General features: G+C 38.1%; 1 protein-coding gene across 6 annotated transcripts in view; it reads right to left on the bottom strand.

The window, feature by feature from the left end:
* ryr1b (ryanodine receptor 1b (skeletal)) overlaps window positions 1-21,908 on the bottom strand; it is a 177,737-nt gene that overhangs the window by 7,674 nt on the left and 148,155 nt on the right. For 3 of the 6 annotated variants that reach the window (XM_079825051.1, XM_079825052.1, XM_079825053.1), the window contains 15 exons: window positions 21,008-21,136; window positions 20,816-20,920; window positions 14,562-14,643; window positions 13,170-14,479; window positions 9,564-9,649; window positions 9,285-9,450; window positions 9,076-9,162; window positions 6,992-7,273; window positions 4,118-4,248; window positions 3,980-4,022; window positions 3,757-3,890; window positions 790-850; window positions 550-696; window positions 328-462; window positions 89-245 (listed from right to left, as the gene is read on the bottom strand). In XM_079825051.1, coding sequence (XP_079681177.1) covers window positions 89-245; window positions 328-462; window positions 550-696; window positions 790-850; window positions 3,757-3,890; window positions 3,980-4,022; window positions 4,118-4,248; window positions 6,992-7,273; window positions 9,076-9,162; window positions 9,285-9,450; window positions 9,564-9,649; window positions 13,170-14,479; window positions 14,562-14,643; window positions 20,816-20,920; window positions 21,008-21,136 — 3,055 coding nt within the window. Of the gene's footprint in view, window positions 1-88; window positions 246-327; window positions 463-549; window positions 697-789; window positions 851-3,756; window positions 3,891-3,979; window positions 4,023-4,117; window positions 4,249-6,991; window positions 7,274-9,075; window positions 9,163-9,284; window positions 9,451-9,563; window positions 9,650-13,169; window positions 14,480-14,561; window positions 14,644-17,260; window positions 17,291-20,678; window positions 20,733-20,815; window positions 20,921-21,007; window positions 21,137-21,908 lie in introns of all 6 variants that reach the window. The other 3 variants (XM_079825048.1, XM_079825049.1, XM_079825050.1) reach the window with 2 other exon arrangements.

Genomic DNA, 21,908 nt, shown 5'->3' with positions numbered 1-21,908 from the left:
ATGTAAAGCCAAAACCTTTAAATATTCAATTTACAGAGTACTTATTTCCCAGAGGGCCTCAATTTCTCTAATAAAACATATTCCTCACCTTGAATGATGGCCAGCAGGATTACAATGACAAAAAAGAAGAAGGTGATGTCGAAGACCACACGATACAGTTCATACTCGTCTCCAGCCGGATCCTCGATCTCATCTCCTATACCGCCACCGGCTCGCACACCCACGTACATGTGGAACAGATAACACTGAGAGAGAAGACATGACCACGGTCAGGCGGGAAATGAGAGTAATTCAACCAGACGTAGATCTGCGCGTTGAAACACGTACAGTCATCATGTCGTCACACTTCATGTCCGGTTCATCTTCATCCTCACTCATGTTGTAGAACTTGCGGAAGAAGTTGAAGGCCACAACGGTGTAGAGGTAGACGACCACAGCCAGCAGACCCACCGTCATCAGCAGCTAAAGAAAAACATGATCAAATATGTTTTGGAGAGAGAATAATGTGATGTCAAGATGGTCAAATATGATGATCTCTGAGAGCTGTACCTGTTTTCCATTGTGGGTCACAGAGGAGAGGATGGTGCGCAGGGTTTTGACGCCCATGGCGATGTCCAGCAGATGACAGGCGTAGAAGAAGTTGTTGTAGTGGCCAAGCACTGACATGACCATATACCAAACCAGGTACAGGAACGTCTAAGAATCCAAATTAATCGTTATTGTCATAAATATCCTCAGCGTGATGAAATATTTATACGGAAAAAGATCATTATCTTTACTGAAACTCACATTATCAGTGAACACCACTCCAAATTTCCAGATCTGGTATTTGATGTCGATAGACGTCAACCTGTGGATTCATGATATTTTATAATGCGAAAAAGAATATCCTTTCTATTATACCATCATGTTTATGAGTATGGATGTTCGATTCGACTCTTGACTCTTCTGATTAGGTTAATTTTAGTGAATCAAATTCAATTCCCAAACGGATGACTCTTTTGAGCCACATATTAGTGATTTAAAAATAAAGAGTAGTGTAGTCCAACCGATTCCCAAACGAATGAACTTTAATGAACTATAGCTGTAGTGAATCATATAAAAACAGCTTACAACTTACATTTTTGTTGTGAGATTTAAATCAAGTAGTCATTAGCCGCGTTTCCATTACCCTTCAAATTGCGCAAATTGAAATTGCGAAATGAAAATACGCCCAACGGAAACATGTCAATTTCGCATAAACTCCAATAAATCGCAAAAACATTTTAACGCTCACAGGTGGTTTTTCAGGCAATTCGAAAAATAAATGCATTTACAGGTCACTTGGCGTTTGTAAAAGTCGATCATTCTTTACAGATGATGGTATGTTTTGACACAAGGCGAGACAGAGTTCTGAATTTAACTCATAAAAGACAATAGGATTACAGGAATACTGGATTCTAAACAAAGAAATGCCACAATTTATCAAGACCTTGAAGCAGAAATGAGGGAGAAACACCTCATACTCAAGTACAACATGTTTTTCTTGCCATTAAGTAAGGGATAATGTACATCCAGCCAGTTGTTATCACAGAATAAACCCCGACAGAGGGATCAGACTTGACCCCGACTTGCTTCTCTGAAGGGGTTTATTCTGCGATAACAACCGGCTGGATGTACATTATCCCATTTATTACACGGCTACTTGTCTTAGTTAAATTAGACACTAAATATTGTCTTGAGTTTAAATATTTTATTAGCTCTTATGCAAAGCTTCCGCGAAGAAAAACTGTTCCAAACTGCTTTAAGCCTTTATCCATTGCTGAAAATATTTGTTTTTACCAAATGAATGCTGAAGTCTTCCACTGTAAGCCGTGGTGGTTAAGTGTTTTTCAGTCACAAGATGGCGCCAGACAGTCAACGACAGCGGAGTGACACGTTAAGCATATAAGTAGTACCAGTCAAGATAACTCGTAGTACCCGGATGAGCGGTGTGTTCTTCACTTTGGCGGTTGTTATCTGGGAATAACATACCGCTGGAATGCGCAATTAACCAATCAGAATCAAGTATTCCACAGAGCCGTGTAATAATGCTTGGGTAACACACCTACGTCTCCTTCCATTAAAAATAATGGCATGTGGTGGCTGGGATATACATAAACCTAAAACATACATGGCATAATTTTTGGAACGACTTATCGCGGGGGAAAAAAAAAAAGTTTTTGTGGCATAACATTGGTTAATGGTAACGCCGTCATTTCGCAATAGTTTTTTATTTAGTTTATTAGTTTTTTCGCAAAAGTTTTGCGCAAATCTGTAATGGAAACGCGGCTACTGACTTATACTTATATATATATATATATATATATATATATATATATATATATATATATATATATATATATATATATACTGTATATATAATATAATATATTTTGAGCTTTTATTCTCAACTTTAATTGTTATTTTTAATTCCTATGCATCTGTTGTAATTATTTTGGTTATTTTAATTCCTTCTATGTAAAGAACTTTGAGTTACCATTGTGAATGAAATGTGCTATATAAATAAACTTGCCAATGACAGTGTAGTTAAAATATACATTATTGTTTTTTATTAAAATAAATCAAACATGTTTAGTAAACAAATAATGTGTTTACTATTGTTATTAAATCTATTTATTGGATATATAAATCCAATATATTAATCCAATCTATCAATCTAATTATGGGATTGCATTTATACCACCTCTAAAAAGTCTGTTAACAGTTATTGCAACAATAGATTTGCAAGAATCGTTTTACATTTATTTATTATTTCATTTGTCTCATCATTTGCATTTTCCGAATACTCCTGCATCACAAATCATCAATGAAACCGTTAAAGGGATAGTTCCCCCAAAATTTAAATTCTGTCATAATTAAAGCTACAATATGTAATTTTTCAGCGCTAGAGGTCGCTTATTCAAAACAAAGGCGTAGCTTGATGACGCCTGGATTTCGCGGAAAGTTATGTTATAATGCCACTTACTATGAGACACTTTTTCAAACATGAGATAGATCCATATTAGGCATGGTAAAACATGGTACTTGCGGTAAATCAAGAAAAACAGATTTAAACAATAAAACATTTCTTGGAAACATTTGGGAAAATTTAAGTACACAAGTCAACAAAATATATAACATTGTTCTAGTGGTTTTTGGATATTTTAATCCAAAATGTTACATATTGTGCCTTTAAGTCTCTCTTCCATGTCATTCTAAACCTGAAATAATTGGGTTAATTATGAAAACAAAAACTAAAATATTTTGTATGAATCCTGAGAGATTTCTGTCCCTCCAATTAAAGGTAACCAAAATGTAAAAGAACCCAAAAGATTATAAATGCATTGTAAATCAAATCCATATGAATCAAGTGGATCATTTAAGTTTAGGCGAGAATTGTATGGGTTTGGAATGACATGAGGGTGAGTAAATGACCTTTTTTGGGTGAACTGTCTCTTTAAGGAATTGCATAAATGGCTTAGACTAGTCTTACAAGTTAGTCATATCATTTTAATCTTTAAGACGGGTCCTATACATAAAATGACCTCTTGTCTAACTGCTAGTTGGTCACTGTTTTAATATAGTGGCTAAGGTTATGCAACTGGCCCCTGGAATCATTATAGGGATTCCCATCCTTACCCATTGACATACTTTTTTTTGCTGTGGTATTGAATCAATTCTTGTTACTTGTATTGAAATGTTGGTGACTTATGCGTGTCTTGCATCTTTCTGTACCATGTGAACATTGAGGGATCGGGCTGAGGCTTCTTCTCGTGTGTCATAGCGCTGACATCAAGAGATGCTAGATCCATGCCCAGCAGCTCAGCGATTCTTTCTCTACCGTAGATATCGCCATACTTCTCTAGCACCTGCAACACAGACACGCCATAAACACGCTCAGCATGTCTTAATACATGAAGGGAATAATCTGCACACACAAGTATAGCACACGCCTGACCTTTCTTTTGACAAATTTATCCCAGTAGTTGTTCGGAAAACTCCTGAATGAAAAATAAAAGGGAATGCCATTTCAGATCGCACAGTCTTCACAGGGATGCATTTATAAATAATGTGAATAATGACATAGTAGTATTACGGTGTATTGAGGACAAGTCTGTCCCACTGGCCCTTGATGTCGTCATCTTCTGGTTGTTCAGTTACATACAGACCGTCAAACTCCAGTTTACGGGCCAGCTCCTTCTCTCTTTTAAAGATGACCAAAGGAACCTGGACAAGTACAAACACAGTGTTAGCAGCTCACACTATGGGCTCTATTTTAACCATCTGAGCGCATGGTTGGAAGTTTAATGACGGAAATGCGCATGGTCTGAGGTTTAATGCTAGTTTAATTATGGATAAAATGCTCTAGGCGCCAGGCGCATGGTCCAAAAGGGTTGTCTCATCTCCCATTCCCTTTAAAAGCCATTTGTGTTCGCACCATGGCAGATTTGCTATTTACATTAAAAATGTGTGTGTGCTGCTGCCCTATGTGTGTAATAAGCAGAGTGTCCGCACGTTGTGTACCCGCTTATAGGCGCAAATTACTAACGGCCCCTTTAAATAAATAAAAAAATACTGCGCTATTGACTTCAGAGCAGGTTTTTGTCGGTCAACGGCGCAGTCGTTTTCAGTTTCTCAAAATAGCAACTCGCCAACAATGCGCCTGACACACCTGGTTTTCAGACCAGCACGGCCATGGGCGAACAGATGGGCGGCAGTGCATTTGCTATTTAAACAACGTGACGCTGGACGTGAAAATGATAACTGCGTCGGGCTGAAACTAGCAAAAAACACTTGCCAGTGTTAATTTCGTTATAATTTTCGTAAACAACCTTTTTCACTGACGAAAACGAGACGATAACTAAAAAAAACTAGTGTTGGATGACAAAAACTATGACGAAAACTTACTGTCATTTTCGTCAACAAATAAAAACGAGATGAAAATGTTAGGGAGGGTTGATTAGGGAAGAGATCCAGTCAGAACTGATGTCTTGTGTAACAGATGCGCACATTTGATTTGAGCGTGCTGATCTAACCGCTGGAGAACACGGCGCTGTTTCGCTTCTACAGGCTCACGCATCCCCAATCCAGCGCTCCAGAGTGCGACTAAATGGTCGCATTTTGCGACTAAAATTTGAGAATGTGCGACTGAATTTTACATCCAGTCGCACATGTGCGACCAGTAAATTTGCCTGCTGTCATACTGGAGAAATTAAGAAAATACACTTACTAATTATAATCGATAGAATTCAAATTCTATCTTTGCCAGCCGTTTCTATATGACTTTAGGGATGTGCTGTGATAGGCTATTAATCTAATTTTATTTTCGATTTTGGCTTCCAAGAATTATAAAAAGATGGTATGAGGTAAAACTATTCCTATAGCCGTGTTCCGTCGAGCGCGACTTCCCTTCACAGCTGCGCTGTCATTTCTCCCTAAACCTAAACTAAACGTCAGATTCAGTGATTGTTGTAAACTGCAGTCTCTACTGTTGCTAAACTGCGGGATGTGTTTGATAATAAAGAGCTATTAAATGCACAATAATCCGCGCAAGAGACGCTGTTTCCAACTTTAAGGCGGCTTGTGTGTGTGTGCTGCGAAATGGACCGACTTGCACTTAATATTTTAGGCTTCGTGTGCACGTCTAAACCATCAAATAAACAACAAATAGCCGGTGTCAAATTGACCGGATTGGAGAGTAGTTATTTTAACAGTTTATATCTTAAATGGGCGTAAATAGTTTGGAGAAATAGGAGAATATGATATTATTAGTTCTACATTCGATCGGTCTTAAAGGGGCAGCGTCTAATAAACCTGCTGACGATTGAGCCATTCATTCGAATCGAACAAAAGGCAAATAGAAAATATTCACATCTCTTGAATTAATAACTTTAGCTTTTATAAGCATTAATCTATCAATTTATACAGTGAAAACTATGCAGTGTTATTTTACATTTCATTACTTTATTAGATTTCTTTGTAGGTTTGTTCTTTACTGTATTATATTAATGTTAGCAGACCTTCCGAATGCCTGCACACTGGTCCATTTACACATAGATGTTTTATATTTTTGTTAAAACTTTGCGTTTTCTTTTGCTATAGATATTTTACTTTTCAGATTATAAAGCCATATTAATTATGTTCTTAATTATTTTTTTATTTTTTTTATTTTTTAAATATATAAAGTATAATAAAAAGAACTGGTAAGAATACTGTTAAAGTACCGGATCGATAAGCAGTATCGGTAAGAGTAGTAATACCATTAAAACCTTAACGATACCGATTCCTATTAGTAATACAGTGGAAATTAGTAGATTTGGTTAGCATGTTGATTTACTGTGTGCGCCCCTAAAATTTCTGGTTGTGCCCCTAAAATTTTCAGTTGGGGGCCACTGTGCTCCTTGTTAAAAAAGTTAGTCTGGAGCCCTGCAAAAACAAAATGATGTCAAAATGTCAGTTCAAGTGACAGTCGGTTATGTAATGCTTAATGTATTACAATTTAACTAAACTCATTAGTTTTAGTTGACTAAAATCTTATGATATTTAGTCGACTAAAACTAGACTAAAACTAAAAACAATTCAGGTGACTAAAATATGGCTAAAACTAAATAAAAATTTGCTGTCAAAATTAACTCTGCGTCGCGCCTGGCGTCACATTGCGCCGGGTGTATGATAGGGCTCAAAAGCTCAAACACAAAGTTACATCATCATTTATTCAATATATGGCTGAAGGGAAGGATTTCATTGAAAAAGAATGAACATTTTGATCTGTTCCTCACACAAAGCTATCGCATGGCTTCAGAAGACCACACAAGTCATATGGACCACATTTACGACACGTTTTGGTCCTTTTTTCACGCTTTTGGAAGAGCAGCGTTGACGTTCTAATAAATATCTCATGTTTCACAGAAGAAATAGTCCCACAGGAGTGAAATGACGTGAGGGTGAGTAAATGATAACAGCCCCTGACCTTCAGACAGTTGTAGCCGATGATGCAGAGGAAGGAAATGATGGTGTGTAAGATGGAAAAGAAGGTCATGGAAGGCTCCATGTATCCAGTGCTCTCCTCCAGGAAGTAGTAGACAAACCCATCTTCCTCATCTTCCTCTTCAGCAGAGCCCTCAAACACCCCAGAGCCCTCAAACACACCAGAGCCTTCAAACACACCAGAACCCTCAAACATGCCAGAACCCTCAAACAAGGCCGAACCCTCAAACTCCTCCTCCTCGTCTCCAGGCAGGCTGTCAGACACCTAAAGAAGGAAACAGCTGACTTGAATCCAAATCGTTCTTGAAACAAGTTATTACAGCGAATCACGTGGCTGTCAAGTGGAGCTCTACGATTCTGGATACATTGAAAATCACATTTTTTGTGTTTGAAATAGAGATCCCACACTACCGTAGACATATCTAAACTATAAACTTTTACCCCTGTACTTCTGTGATGATTTGAATTACTGTAAGACAGAAATAATGATAATGTGTGGTTGTTTATTAAGCTGTTTCATATCTATACATGACAGCTGTGCCAATGCATATCTGAACATTCGCTGTGATTGTACTTGTCAATAGACATGGGTCGAATGGTTGTCATTTAGGAATAAGATCGTGTGGGCATTTCAATCGAGATTGCAAACTTTTAACGATTAATCGTGCAGCTCTACTGTCAAGTATTGTATTGCAGTGGTTTTCAACTTTTTGTCAACTTTTTGATGCCCCAAATATTATGACCACCTTGCTAAAATACAAAGACAGTTTTATATTTTCATGTATAAAAATCAATCTATAATGTGTGAAAAACGAAGATAACAAAATTAATAATAATGGTTTCCAAAATGAAATAATTGTTATTGTACTCAAGCATTAAAAAAAAAAAAAAAATTGGAAAATATTTTGTTAGACATATGAGATTAACACAGAAAACTACAGATGTCAATAGAATAAAAAAAACCTCACAATTAATCCCATGATTAAACAGTTTTTAGAAAGCAAAAAAAAGAAATAATAATAATATCAAATTTGGTGAATTTTAATAGAGGGAAAAAATGAAACATTTTAAACTTATTTAAGTAACACCTTAAAGGGTTAGTTCAGCCAAAAATGAAAATTAGCCCATGATTTACTCACCCTCAAGTCATCCTAGGTGAATATAACATTCTTCTTTCAGACGAATACAATCAGAGTTATATTAAAAAAGTCTTGGCTAATCCAAGCTTTATAATGGCAGAGATTTGTTGCCTCGTTTATAAAGTCTATAAAAGTGCATCTATCCATCATATAACTGCTCCACACGCCTCCAGGGGGTTAATAAAGGCCTTCTGAAGCAAAGTGGCGCATTTGTGTAAGAAAAATATCCATATTTAAAACTTTATAGACTAAAATAACTAGCTTCTGGCAGATAGCTGTATGCAAGTTGACTTTACGGTGAAAGAGTAACCCCTGACACGATGTATAGAAGCATCTAAAGCTTCGACGCCTCTCATGGATAGTGCTGGGTAACAAACTCAAGCCCCTCTTCTCTTATATCGAAATCCTCAGCCATTTCTCTTCAAAAATTCTCGTTTTAGACTCTAATTCATGACCGGTGTTTTGTTTTGCTCTATCCTCGGCATTTCTGCGTTCGTTAATACGCATGCGTCAAGGGTTACTCTTTTGTCGTACAGCAATCCGCCCAAAGTTAGTTATTTTAGTCTTCAAAGTTTTAAATATGGATATTTTTCTTACACAAATGCGCCACTTTGCTTCAGAAGGCCTTTATTAACCCCCCGGAGCCGTGTGCAGCAGTTTTATGATGGATAGATGCACTTTTATGGACTTCAAAAACGAGGCAACAATTCACTGCCATTATAAAGCTTGGAAGAGCCAGGACTATTTTTAATATAACTCTATATAATAAAAATAATATATTTTATCTGTCTGAAAGAAGAATGTCATATACACTTAGGATGACTTGAGGGTGAGTAAATCATGGGCTAATTTTCTTTGTTTTTTTTACTATTTTCACAGACCACCCTTGTGATCAGTTTGAAAACCCCTGTTTTAAAATCATACTGACCTTGTAGAAGAGCAGAATGAAGTTGAGTGCAAAGGAGACAAAGAGAGCCAGGAAGCGCAGGTTGTAGAAATTGCGAGAGAGATAGTTCTAGAAGAAGAGAAAGTAGTTTTAGATGCAGTTAGAATCAAAAGTGATAAATGAAAAATATAGTTTATAATATAATATTTACATAACTGTGAATGATCATAAACAGTGTACAATACAATTACCATGAATTTGATTCGTTGGATTTCAAGTTCATTCCAGAGTTCAAAGCCTCCTTCCTCTTCCTTGCCTTTCTTTGCTTTAGCCTTTGCTTTTTTCTCCTCTGGCTCTTCTGGTATCTCCTCAGGCTCAGGTTCTGCTTCCTTCTCGGCCTTCTCTCCATTTTCAACACTTTGACAGACAGAAGGAGAAGTCAAAGACACAACAGCGCAGTGTTTATATTGTGATGAATATGACTTTCAAATGAAAGTATGAGAATGTATCATTTGTTCTCCATTACTCACTCAGCTTTTTCGGGTTCTGGGGCTGCTTCTTCCTCTACTTTCTCCTCCTCTACTGCTTCTCCCTCTCCCTCTCCTTCTTCGCTCAGCTGAAATACCCGGCAAAACAATGAGGAGAAAACAAGAATATTTAGATTAAGTGATTTACATTAACTAAAAAGCAATGTTGAGAAGTAGGGGTGTGTCATATCGTCTGCGATAATATTGTGATTGTTGTTTTAACCATGTGTGACCTGACATTATCGAGTATGTCCCTCCCTTTACAAAAACACACCTAGAGTGCACACATACACTACATGATGTAGTCTATTTAAGTCCATTTATAATAATATTGAAGATAAGGGGCAAAAATACTTCTGCATGTCTTTTATATTTATATAATTAAATATAAAAGTTAATCAATATCTCCCGAAGAGTGCCCCTTTTTCCCAAATATCAGCATGATTACAAATGTGATATTGATTTTATACAACAGTTCTACAAAAAAGAAGATAATATTAAGTGACTTACATTTTAGACAGATTATTGATTGTATTTCGCCAATGAAAATTGTTCCAAAAAAGCCACATCTTCTGCATCTCTAAAGTTTTGACAGACTCATTAACAATAACTTGCTGCCACCTACTGGCGGTTTTAATTTAACATTTCAAGTATCTTTTAAATATTTGAAACCATTTCAAAGTATCAATTTTCAACGTTTTATGTTTAAAACATTATTTATGCATTAGTAACTGCAGGGCAAATGCTTTCATGTCGCTCTGAGCTCATTAAACAGTGTGTGTAAATGATCTAAATGCCACTTCAGATGCAGATTCTGTTTCCTCTGAATTGCAAAGATAAATTTAGTGTTGATACTGATTTCATTTGAGTGGTAATAGTGCTATAGTGTCTTATTATTCTAATTAAATGTATCGATTAAATGTAAGATGTAACAAAATGTAATAAATGTAACAAATTATAATGTATACATGTAATTAGGTTAAAAATTGCTTTATTAAGGTAAAAATGCCCATAAAAGGTAAAAATCTATTTAAACTTATTGGAAAAGATCATTTGTCACTGCTGCGAACTGACCACCACACAGAATATGAAGAATATCAAAAACTTTAGGAGTCAGCTGTCCACGGCAGTCCTAAACCTGACAAGATATACCAACACAATAAACACACTCATATTAGGGCCAGATTTACTAACAGCTTGCGCCAATGCAAACCCTCTTTTGCCGTTAAAAAATTACTATCAGGATTTACTGAAGACACATTAGCGCTGAAAAGGCGAAGACTTTTTGTTGCTGACCTTATTGCATATGCATTTGTAGGAGTTTCCCTTTCAGAGGCAACATTTATGGGAGGAGAGTATTTAAATGAATCATGCAAGGTGATTTACTAAGGTTTGTGCTCGTCAATTTACTGGTATTTACGTTATTTTTTACTGCCCAAAAAAATCTTAAACCAGACACTAATTTGCGCTGCTCTGGGTAGATTATGTTGGTCATTTTGGAAATGATCCGGCTGTGTCTGTGTGCTTTAATTTGCGTGTCATCAGTAGATCACGCGCTGAACTTTCCACTCCCATCTGCGCTTTTTTGGAATTGCACTCTCACGCTAATTTGCCCTGTTTAGTAAATCTGGCCCATAGTCTAATTATTGTTATCAAGAAAATCCCAGAAAATATTGAGATTTGCACACCCCTAGTGAGAAGTACCTTTACATGAATGATATGGTTTACACAAAAACAATCCACAAGGATGTTCACTTTTAAACGGTTAGTTCACCCAAAAATGAAAATTCTGTCATTAATTACTCACCCTCATGTCGTTCGACACCCGTAAGACCTCTGTTCATCTTCGGAACACAAATGAAGATATTTTTGTTGAAAGCTGATGGCTGAGAAAGGCTTCAGACAGGCCTCCATTGGCATTCAGTACATTTACACTCACAAGACCCATAAAAGGCACTTAAAACGTTGTTACAAAGTCCATCTCACCACAGTGACTCTACAATAATTTTACGATGCGACGACAATAGTTTTTGTGCGCAAAAAAAAATCAAAATAACACCTTTATCCAACTTGTTCTTGTCTTCCGTGTGTGCCTCCACGACGCATGCGCGAGAATATGACGTAGATCCGGCGTTCGGACACATGACCCAGAAGCGATTGGTTTACAAGCAGAGGAAGACGCGCCGTATCTAAGCTGTTGAATTCTACATTGATCGTGCTTTAGGTCTCGGCGTAGTTCTCAAAATGGGGCTAAAGTGTGCATTTCATGGATTCCCGAACCCCAGCGCTACGTCATATTCTCGCGCATGCGTCGTGGAGGCATACACGGAAGACAAGAAGAGGTTAAATAAAGTCGTTATTTTGATTTTTTTTGCGCTATTGTCGTCGCTTTGTAAAATTATTGTAGAGTCACTGTGGTGAGATGGACTTTGTAATGACATTTTAAGTGCCTTTTATGGGTCTTGTGAGTGTAAATGTACTGAATGCCAATGGAGGCCAATCTCAAGCCTTTCTCAGCCATCAGCTTTCAACAAAAATATCTTCATTTGTGTTCCGAAGATGAACGGAGGGCTTACGGGTGTCGAACGCCATGAGGGTGAGTAATTAATGACAGAATTTTCATTTTTGGGTGAACTAACCCTTTAAAGGATTACTTCAGCGATTTAGCATTAAGCTTTGTATTAGTAGAAACCCGGTAATATATTCAAATTATGGTACTTTCCCCCCTCATATCCCCCTGAGACGAGAGAATTATGCATTTTATTTCTTGAAAAAAATCCTCCGATGACGCAAATATCGTCATTTTGCGTCATCGTAGGATTTTTTGCCCAGAGGCTAGAGACTACAGCCAGTAGTAGGAGCTAGTTCCGCATGTTATCAACCCACCCATAGCGGTGGGATCTCTGAGTGTTTCAACTCTTCAAAGAATTCCTATGAAAGTTAAGCTTCCATTTGCGATCTGAAAATGCGCCAGACTAGACACGCGTCGTGAGTGACTGCCGCGCTTACCTCAGCTCTGCTCAGCTCTTCGCTCTCGTGATGAATGAAATCTGACTCCTGCTACATTTGTGTCGTGACTTTCGTTCGGCTCACTCACATAGTGTTTATTCTCTAACTGAACAAAATGATTGTATTACTATGAAAATCAAAACGACGTTGGGGGCGGTGCCACGGTGGGCAAGTGATAACCAGTAGCCTTTGGGAGTGGCCTCGTAGGGCAGCGAAGCAAGTGCATTCTGGGAGTTGTTGTCTTTAACCAAATACATTTTCTGTCTTTTCTCAGTCTAGAAGGCACCAAATTCAAAAATAATTTCACATTTCTACTACATAAATGACCCAGTTGAAATACGCATTCATCTTCCCTGCACTGAAGTACCCCTTTAATGTGCAGTCACATGATCAAACTCTCAGCTAAATTGTATTATTGTCAATAGTGTAGCAAAGTATAAAGTGAATCAGCATGACCAACTTGAACCCAAATATTTCTCCCTCAAGCTAAATTCCCAATTGCATGGATTAATATTGAAACGACTGGACTTTGCCTGTAAAAATTTGCCGAACAACGAGTAACGAACAATCCGGCTACAAGCACTAAACTCTTTTACTCACCAGCTTCCTCTTCAGCAGTGGGCTGCCTTCCGGAGTTGGAGGCTCCTCTGGCTCAGTTTCTCCCATGTCTCCAAGACCACCATGAGGACCAAACCCAGGCCTTCCACCATCATCCTCTTCTCCCTCTTCTGCCTCATCCTCTCCTCCTCCTGCTCCCTCCTCTCCATCCCCAGCTCCACCTGATTCTTGAACATGTCTTGCTCCTGGCTCTGGAGGAAGGTCACCGTGCACCTCGTCTTGAGTTGGGTCGGGCATGTTCGTCAGAATCTCTGTCAACGTCATCTTCTTTGCTCCCTCCACCAGACCTCCTCCGAAGAGGGTGTTCCAGATGAGCATGAAGAAACCTCTGCAGACGCTGTAGATGAAGTGCAGGATGCCAAAGATAAGAGTGTAAAGGAACATCACCAAACCCACAATCATGTCCTTTATGGTCATTTTCCTGATTTTGCGATAACGGCGCCTGAGATTGCGGAAAGTGAAGAGGCTTATGAAGTCCACTACGCTCTTGATGAATTCAGCAAAGGCTGAGCTGGATTCAGGTGGTGCTTCTTCTCCATTCCCTTCCTCTCCTTCTCCCTCTCCATTTCCTCCACCACCGCTCTCCTCCTCATTTTCTTCATCCTCGTCTTCGATCACCTCCTCTTCCGTCTCCGAGATCTGTGAGGCGATGTTCATCTCAAAGATGGTGTCCTCGCAGAAGTTCACAAAGAGCTCCATCTTCTCAGATTCACCGCCCTCATTGACAACATCAAAGATGAACTGCCGCTTCGACTCTCTGACCTGAGGCATCTCCCACTGGTTGCGGTTGGCTTCGCTGATTTCAAAGTAGATGCGCTCGATCCTCCTGCTGGCACCCATGATCTCGATACGGCCCAGGAAGGGGCGGAAGTAGTTCAGCACGCTCTCAGCTTGCTCCAAGAAGTTCTGCAAGCGGGTGTCATGCGGGACATGCTCAGAGAGGTTGGTGAGCAGCACGGCGATGTTGAAGCCGATGTCTTTGGCTGGCTCTTGGAAGCGGTCGGCAAACTCCTCAAAATTGATCATCTCGTTCTCATCAGCCTCGGAGCAAGACAGCAGGAACTGGATCTCAGATGGCGTGTACTGTTTCTGACTGTCCATAGCCTTAGAGAAGTCTTTCTTGGAGATGAGGCCACGAGGGTCCGTCACATAGTCGCGGAAGGCGTCCGACGCCACAATATCCTTCAGTTTGAGGAACATGTCGAAGAACTTGAGAATCATCTCTACATTGCTGGATGACTCAACCAGCATGTCAACCATCTGGCGAGCAATTGTGCCATTCACAATATTACCTGAAAAGGAGCAATAAAACAGGCCTTTACAGGTTTGTAGGTCACCCGTGAAAGTTAAAATGGACGGACAATTATCTCTTACCCTCCAGAAGGGAGAGGAGCATCACCACCATGTCCTTCTGCAGATCAAGAAGCTCCTTTAAAAGGCCAATTTGACTGGAGTCCTGTGTGTACACAACCAAATTCAGACACACAACAAAACAAAGCGTTATCCACGAAATGTCTCATACTCCCACTTTTACATAGTAATAATAAAGACCTTTGGGTTCACATATACAGTTGTGGTCAGAATTATTGGCACCCCTGGTAAATATGATCTAAGATGGCTGTAAAAATAAATGGATTGTTTATCCTTGTCACCTTTTATTGAAAGTACAAAATTAAATTATGTGGGGGGTAAATCACATTATGAAATAAATGCTTTACTCCAAAAACGTTGGCCATAATTATTGGCACCATTTTATTAAATACTTTTTGCAACCTCCTTTTGCCAGATGAAACCATGTCTCTGAACAAGATGTTCAGGACCTCCAGCAAAAAATAGGCCCACAACATTAAAGATCCAGCGGTATTTTTAACAGTGGACATGGGGTACTTTTTATCCATGTTATCCGAAAAGCTCTTTTTTTGGGGGGCTCTGAATCCGATCCCTTTTGATGATCCAGTCGTGTCTTACAATTGAATACGCTTGAGTTTGTTTATGGAAAAGCGAAGAGGATTTTTCTTGAAACCCTCTGACCCCAAGACCCCAACTAATCTCTGCAAATGTCCATCTGTGACCCTTGGAGAGACTTTGGCCACTCAAACTATTCTCCTAACTGTGCATTCGGACGATATAGACACATCCTCTCCAGGCAGATTCGTAAGATCGTTAGTTGATTAAAACTTCTTAATAATTGCCCTTTAGCTATTTTCTTACAGCCACTTTCTATTTTGTAAAGCTCAACAATCATTTGCTGCACATCAGAACTATATTCTATATTCTGTGGTTTTACTCATTGTGATCAATGATTAAGGGAATTTGGCCTTTGTGTTTCCTCATGTTTATACTCCTGTGGAACATGACGTCATAGCTGGACAATTTCATGCTCCTAGTCACCCTGGTGTGCTAAAAAATGTAAACATTAATGGAAATATACTTCATAGATATTTTACTCATAAACAATTCTAGGGGTGCCAATAATTGTGGCCAATTGTGGCTCATTATTTCATAATATGACGTGATCACCCCACTCTCAATTATAATTTTTTAATGAAAGATAAAAAAAAGGATAAACAATGCAGATGTATTTTTTTACAGCCATCTTTGATCATATATACCAGGGGTGCCAATAACTCTGACCACAACTGTTTTAGACCAAGTTCTCAATTTAAAAAAAAAAAATTATTTGATATGATATGCACCATGAGACCAAAAAAGTAGGCATAACTAATTTCAGTGGCATAACTAACATCTCTAGCATGAGTTGTATGTTTGGGGGGACGTGAGAAACAGCACTACTGGGACAAAGTCCACCTACTCTCAGCTTACCTCAGAATGTGTTCTACTCCAGAAATGATCCTGGGTTTGCGTTTATAAACAGACACAAACATAACATCACATACTGTAACCTATCATCTAACACAGGGACAGTATAGACGGATATGTAGATTAAAAAGCCAGACAAAGACGTCAGATACTGGCATAGTCTTCGGCATTTGCAAAATAAGATCATTAATAATGTGATCACTCTATTTCTAGGTTCTTAGATGATGGTCTAAAGCATACCGTGAAGGAATGCCAGCAGACACATACATTTATAGTCATATAAGTCTTTCATTATCACACACAGTACACTTACTAACATAAATAAAGACAAAAGAGCACAAAGGCCTGCACGTATGCTTTACGAAATATTGGATGAATCTCACAAAACCTTTCTGATATTTCACTGCAAAATCAGAAAGAAAGAAAAAATGGTACATTGCAAGATACAATATATATATATATATATATATATATATATATATATATATATATATATATATATATATATATATATACATACATACACACGATTGGATGGATGGATTCTGCCATATGGATATATATTGGCAGCATTTCTCACATAAAGTCAATGGTGGAGGAGCAAACCCACTATAATTTTACAAAAACTACTGTTATTGTGTGATTTTATGTAGTTTTAAGAGACTTTAGACGAGAATGTAGTTGTTTAGATATCAAATATGCAATTTATATGTAAACATAGTGCCTGTTTTGAAAAAATCAGTCGGCAAACAAAATAATTTCTCACTTTTTAAAATATGGCAGGTAGATCTTGACAGGTTTTGTGAGATTTGCACAGTATTGTACAGGTTTTCTTGAGAATGTTTGTGTGTAAGAAAAGCGTAATATAGTGCAGGTCGAGGGAAACAGATTTCCTCTACAAGTGAGCAGGAAACAGCAGGAACAAGGCATAGTGACACCTCCCTCAGCTCCAATATATCAAAATGAACCCAACAAGGTTAAGACTGCTTTCAGAAAGTCAACACTGATACAGTGGGAACAGAGGGGATGTCCATGACAAAAGAAATGCGAGTGGTCTAATAAGAATCTCAATAATCTGCAAATAACTTATCCCTCCTAAGAGCATCACATTGAGAAAACGCTTGCAGGAAACGTGCTGACACATACAGTAAGCAATATGGTGGAAACAGGAAGCAGATAAGAGACAGTGCTGTGTAAGTGTGTGGAAAGCGGTGCAAATGTTCTAACATTGAAGCAAAAACAAAGATCCTTACGCCATTTCGGAGTCCTTGGTCAGGGTGCATCTGGCAGGGTTACACATCAGAATAAAAATGTTACCCATCAACATTTTTAATACATTTTTGTATTGATCTCATCTCCCACTCTGCTGGACACATCCACTCGCTCCTTGTTTTATTTGACTGTCTCTCACTTATGTACACAACCAGGAGCAAAACTTTTGTTTTATATTAAAATTAAGTACGTTTAGTTAAAAAACAAGCTCACTGTAGTTGCACAATTGGCCAATTTTAAAATCCAACTGGGTCACTTGGTTACGAACCTACTGATCTTCCACCAAACTTGAGACTAGTTAATGTCTCACTATATGCACATTCTTTGATTTTTGAAGCCTAAGAGTGGGAGAGATTCTCAATATTGAGAAATACAAAAATGCAGTACACAGGTACCGGATGTGTAACAAGTATTAGAACAAAATCAAACCCCACAGCAGAGAGGTTAAGAGAAACAACACATGATTAGAGATTACTGGTGCATCAACATTCACATCACACTACGAACATGTTCCATATTCATGGATTAGTGGCGATATTGGACTAAACATTAAATAAAATAACTACAGAGTGAACTAAAATCAATATGGTTTTGGAAGGAACCAATTACTCAAATATTAAACTATAGCTCTATTCGGACGGTAATTGTTTCTCGTGGGGTCATCAGGTATCATTTCAACACTGTCTGTGATTTTGTTGCCGTCTGAATCCAGAATGTCAGTGTTTTTCTCCCACCACCCACGTAAAACTCCCTGGCCGAATTACCTACTGTTTTTTGACAAACACCAAGGTCGTGTGGTCATTTAATTGCCGTCCGAATCCACATCTCTGAGATTTCAAGAATATATCACTTCAAAATTCACTGTTTATTTCCTTTTTGACCACTGCAGAGCACCGTACGGTTGCGCTTCTCTGTCATTTGGATGCATTTTAAAGATCGAGACTTTTATTACCGAAATGCTGGCAAGTATTTCAAAGAGCAATAGATTTCATCACCGCTCAAAAAATAAAAAGAAGAATATAGCTGCGAGCAGCCATTAACGGGGCCAAGCGCAAAGAAGAAGACAAGAAATGCCAACATGGCTTGGAGGGTTAGACCAACTGCAACAAAGAGCAATTAAAGGCATTTTAAGATGATTTTAGGCAAAATGGCTGAAAAATGATATATACAGTCACTAATATTTTGATTTAATGGTTTATAATTTTTTACCAATAGGTAGCGCAGAAATGAAATTGATGTGGTGTGGTCAGAGTGAGATGACAACGACACAGGCAAAGTTTGGTGTCAATATATCAAAGCCTTGCAGAGATACAGCCTCAAGAGTCATTTTGGCATCATGGCTCTACTTCGTCGCTGCAGTATATGAAAATGGTTTTGTCAGTTGACACAAAATTAATAACTTTTTGCTGTCAAGGCCTGAAGATGTTATGATTCGATCTTGGTGAAAATCAGACAAATAGTCAAAGAGGAGTTCAAAAAAAGTAGATTTGTAAAGGAAATCAGAATGGCGAACAGGAAATTTGGCCAAATATGATCTATGTTTCCCAATTCCCATTCTAAATGACCGACGCCCAAAATGATTGATATGGGAAAATTGGGTATGGTATGGCTCAGCGTGATGCCCCGAATCTTTTGTGATTTTTGGCTAAAGCATTCTGAAGTTTTAATTAAAAATATCCAATTTTTGTATCTCTGGACCACTACGGGGCACTATGCCGAAACGCTGCAGGCAGCCTCAGGTCATGGTTGGCATAGCACACACGAGTTTGGTTAGAATATGCTAAAGCGTGCGGAGATATAGCCTGACATTCACTTTAGTGGGCACTTTGTCGAATTCATTTGCGAGTTATTCGAGAACAGTTTGACTAATCGTCTTGAATCTAATATTGTTTTGTCAGCATAGCCTGAAGATGATCTGGTTCTATTTTCATGAAAATTGGAGCAACGGCCTAGTTTGCAAAAGTAGGTTTTTTCGGAAAATTCAAAATGGCGGGACATTTTTCATGACGGAAAATGACGTCATAGGGTGCAATCGAATCGGCTTGAGCCAAGGAATCAGAGGAAAAAGTTTTGTTTCTAACCCTTATGGTTAAAAAGTTATTAGCATAAACAAGAGTGGAGCTTTGGACTGGTGGTGGCACTAGAGAGATTGAGTTAGAGACTTCAAATTTGCTATGGTGACAGATCAGACCGTCCTCTATGAGTGTGCCAAATGTCATAACTTTCCCGCAAACGGTTCTGCCATAGACTCCAAGACAGAAGAGGAATAATAATAAGAACGCTAACGATTTCAATAGGTGCCTTCGCACGTAAAAAGCAAACATTTGATATGGTCCGTTATTACGGCAGGCAGCAATTATATAGTAGGCTATGTTAAAATAACCGCAGCATTATGTGTACCTCGTGTAAATAAGAGGCTGTATTAACATATTTCGGCTCATTTCCATGTGGAATAAAATAACATCCCTTATTTTAACATAAAATACAAGACAAAACTATAGTTTAACAATAATGAGCATCTATATATCTTCCTATTTTGAAACAGATTTAAATAATTAAATAATAATTAGGATATTATTTTACTATTATTAAATAAAATATGCAATTATTCTTATTATACCAAGCATATGACATTTTATTTACAGCATACAATCATGTTATTGATCACGTGAGCAGGTTCCCAGGTGCGCAGCATCACAAAACTCACTCCTCCATCGTTAATAAATCACCATCCGAATGGCGAGTTTTATCACTGAGGTGGCATGCAAATGTATTTTTACGGACGTCCACGTGAGAAACAATTACCGCCCGAATAGGGCTTATGTACACCAGAATTTACAATTGAAAAAAGCTTCCCATAAAATACATGAGACCAAATTTAAAGCATGTTTTAATAACTCCAATTTCTTCTAGATCTATAATTCATGATATGAAGAGGTAGAAACGTAATCATGGGGTTAATAACACAGTCAACACAAAATTAGAACACGGTCAGTAACGTCCTCTTTGAAAAAATAAATAAATATTATAATATAAATAGACTATGCACAGTTACAACTAAACATTAGTTCTGAGAAAAAAATGCAAACCCTTCGTTATTCTACTGTGATCATACTTATATAGAGCATATAAGTATGTACATGTATGACATGTATTTGAATTCTATTCTATTGCACAAATGATATGACCAATGCAGATGAAACTTTCTAAAAATGACAATTTGTAACATCCGAGAAAAGCTTTTACTTTCAACCCATTTAACATTCGATATCGCTGATCTTGTATGACAAATACAGTGCATTTTTTTCTCCGATTTCCTTTGTTGGTGAAATTATGCCTTGCTTTTAGATTAGGAAAACTAAATGGCAAGTATTTTAATGTTGAAATAAAACAACATACAGATGATAGCGATTCAGTGTTGTTGGAACCTTTCCTGGAAATTTCCGGGGTCTTCTAGGTGCGATAAAATCGTTCAACATGGTAAGATTTTTCGGTCATGTTAGGGGTTTGTGTGGGCTCATCGTGTGAGTTCCTACCTGTGCCAGCTTCATCATCATGTGTGCAAACACGTGCAAGAAGCCCACGACTGCATCCCACAATCTGCTGTGAGCCAGAGACTGCTGATTACCGGTGCAAGGGCCCTATGGCGGAGAAACAACAAACCGTGACGGAGACAGAAATGTGCAAGTATGAAAGAGTTTGACTTCACAAAGCGGTGATGACAGTACCTGGATATACTCTGTCAGGCTGTTGAAAACCTGTTTAGCAACCGTCATGGCCTTAGAGAAGTTCCTCTTGCCTGGTTCATCAATGATATCCTTCCCAGAGTAATACCAGTAGAAGTCACTGATAGACTCCTGAGACCAAAAAGACAGAGCGAGGATGACAATGAGAAGAAGAGACCACAAAGCGCACTTAGAGTCTGTATTAGGGATACACCGATCCTGGTATCGCCTATATAAGTTGGGATAGTCTTTTCTTCTCTATTATGATATGTATCTGAGTGAAACGGCTCCTTAAACAAGAAAAATTCTAGGGCGTGCTTGATTTTGTCCATCGGTTTGCTATTACTGTGATCTCATGTGAGGGACAGGTCGTCCCAACCTGCATTTTGCGGAAGGACATTGTTTTGGTTGTGCTTCAGCTCTTGTGTGACTGTGCTGATGAATATGGTTCTTTCCCATTACTAAAAAAAGAGAGAGATTATAAAACATAAAACATTCACTATAGGCGTATAACCAGTTTAGATGGAAAGTATCTCAAGCTGACTAGCTGAAGACGTTACTGTAGCTTTCCCCATTAACCCTCTGGTGCTCTTCGTTTAGGGGTTGCATTGGTTGTCTTCCCGGTCATAAGTGACCGGACACCTAAAAATTAAACTTCCTCCACCCCAGTAAAACCAATGCAATTTATTTTTCTTCAATAATATTTTTTATTTTAAATTTTGTATTTTGAGATGATTTGATGGTATTTTTTTAATATTTATGCAATAATTATGGTCTATTTTTGCCATTGAAAATTATACCCAATTTCTTTTTTTATTATTGCAGTATTTCAGGTTAAAATAGAGACTAGGCCTTCAAAATATATTTTTTTGAAGGCAGATAAGCGCCCTCTTTTGGAATTATT

This window comes from Gobio gobio (assembly GCF_949357685.1).
Source record: "Gobio gobio genome assembly, chromosome: 9".
Lineage (NCBI taxonomy): Eukaryota > Metazoa > Chordata > Actinopteri > Cypriniformes > Gobionidae > Gobio > Gobio gobio.
The sequence above is the reverse complement of the archived record's forward strand: the minus strand, read 5'-3'. Positions and strand labels throughout refer to the sequence as shown.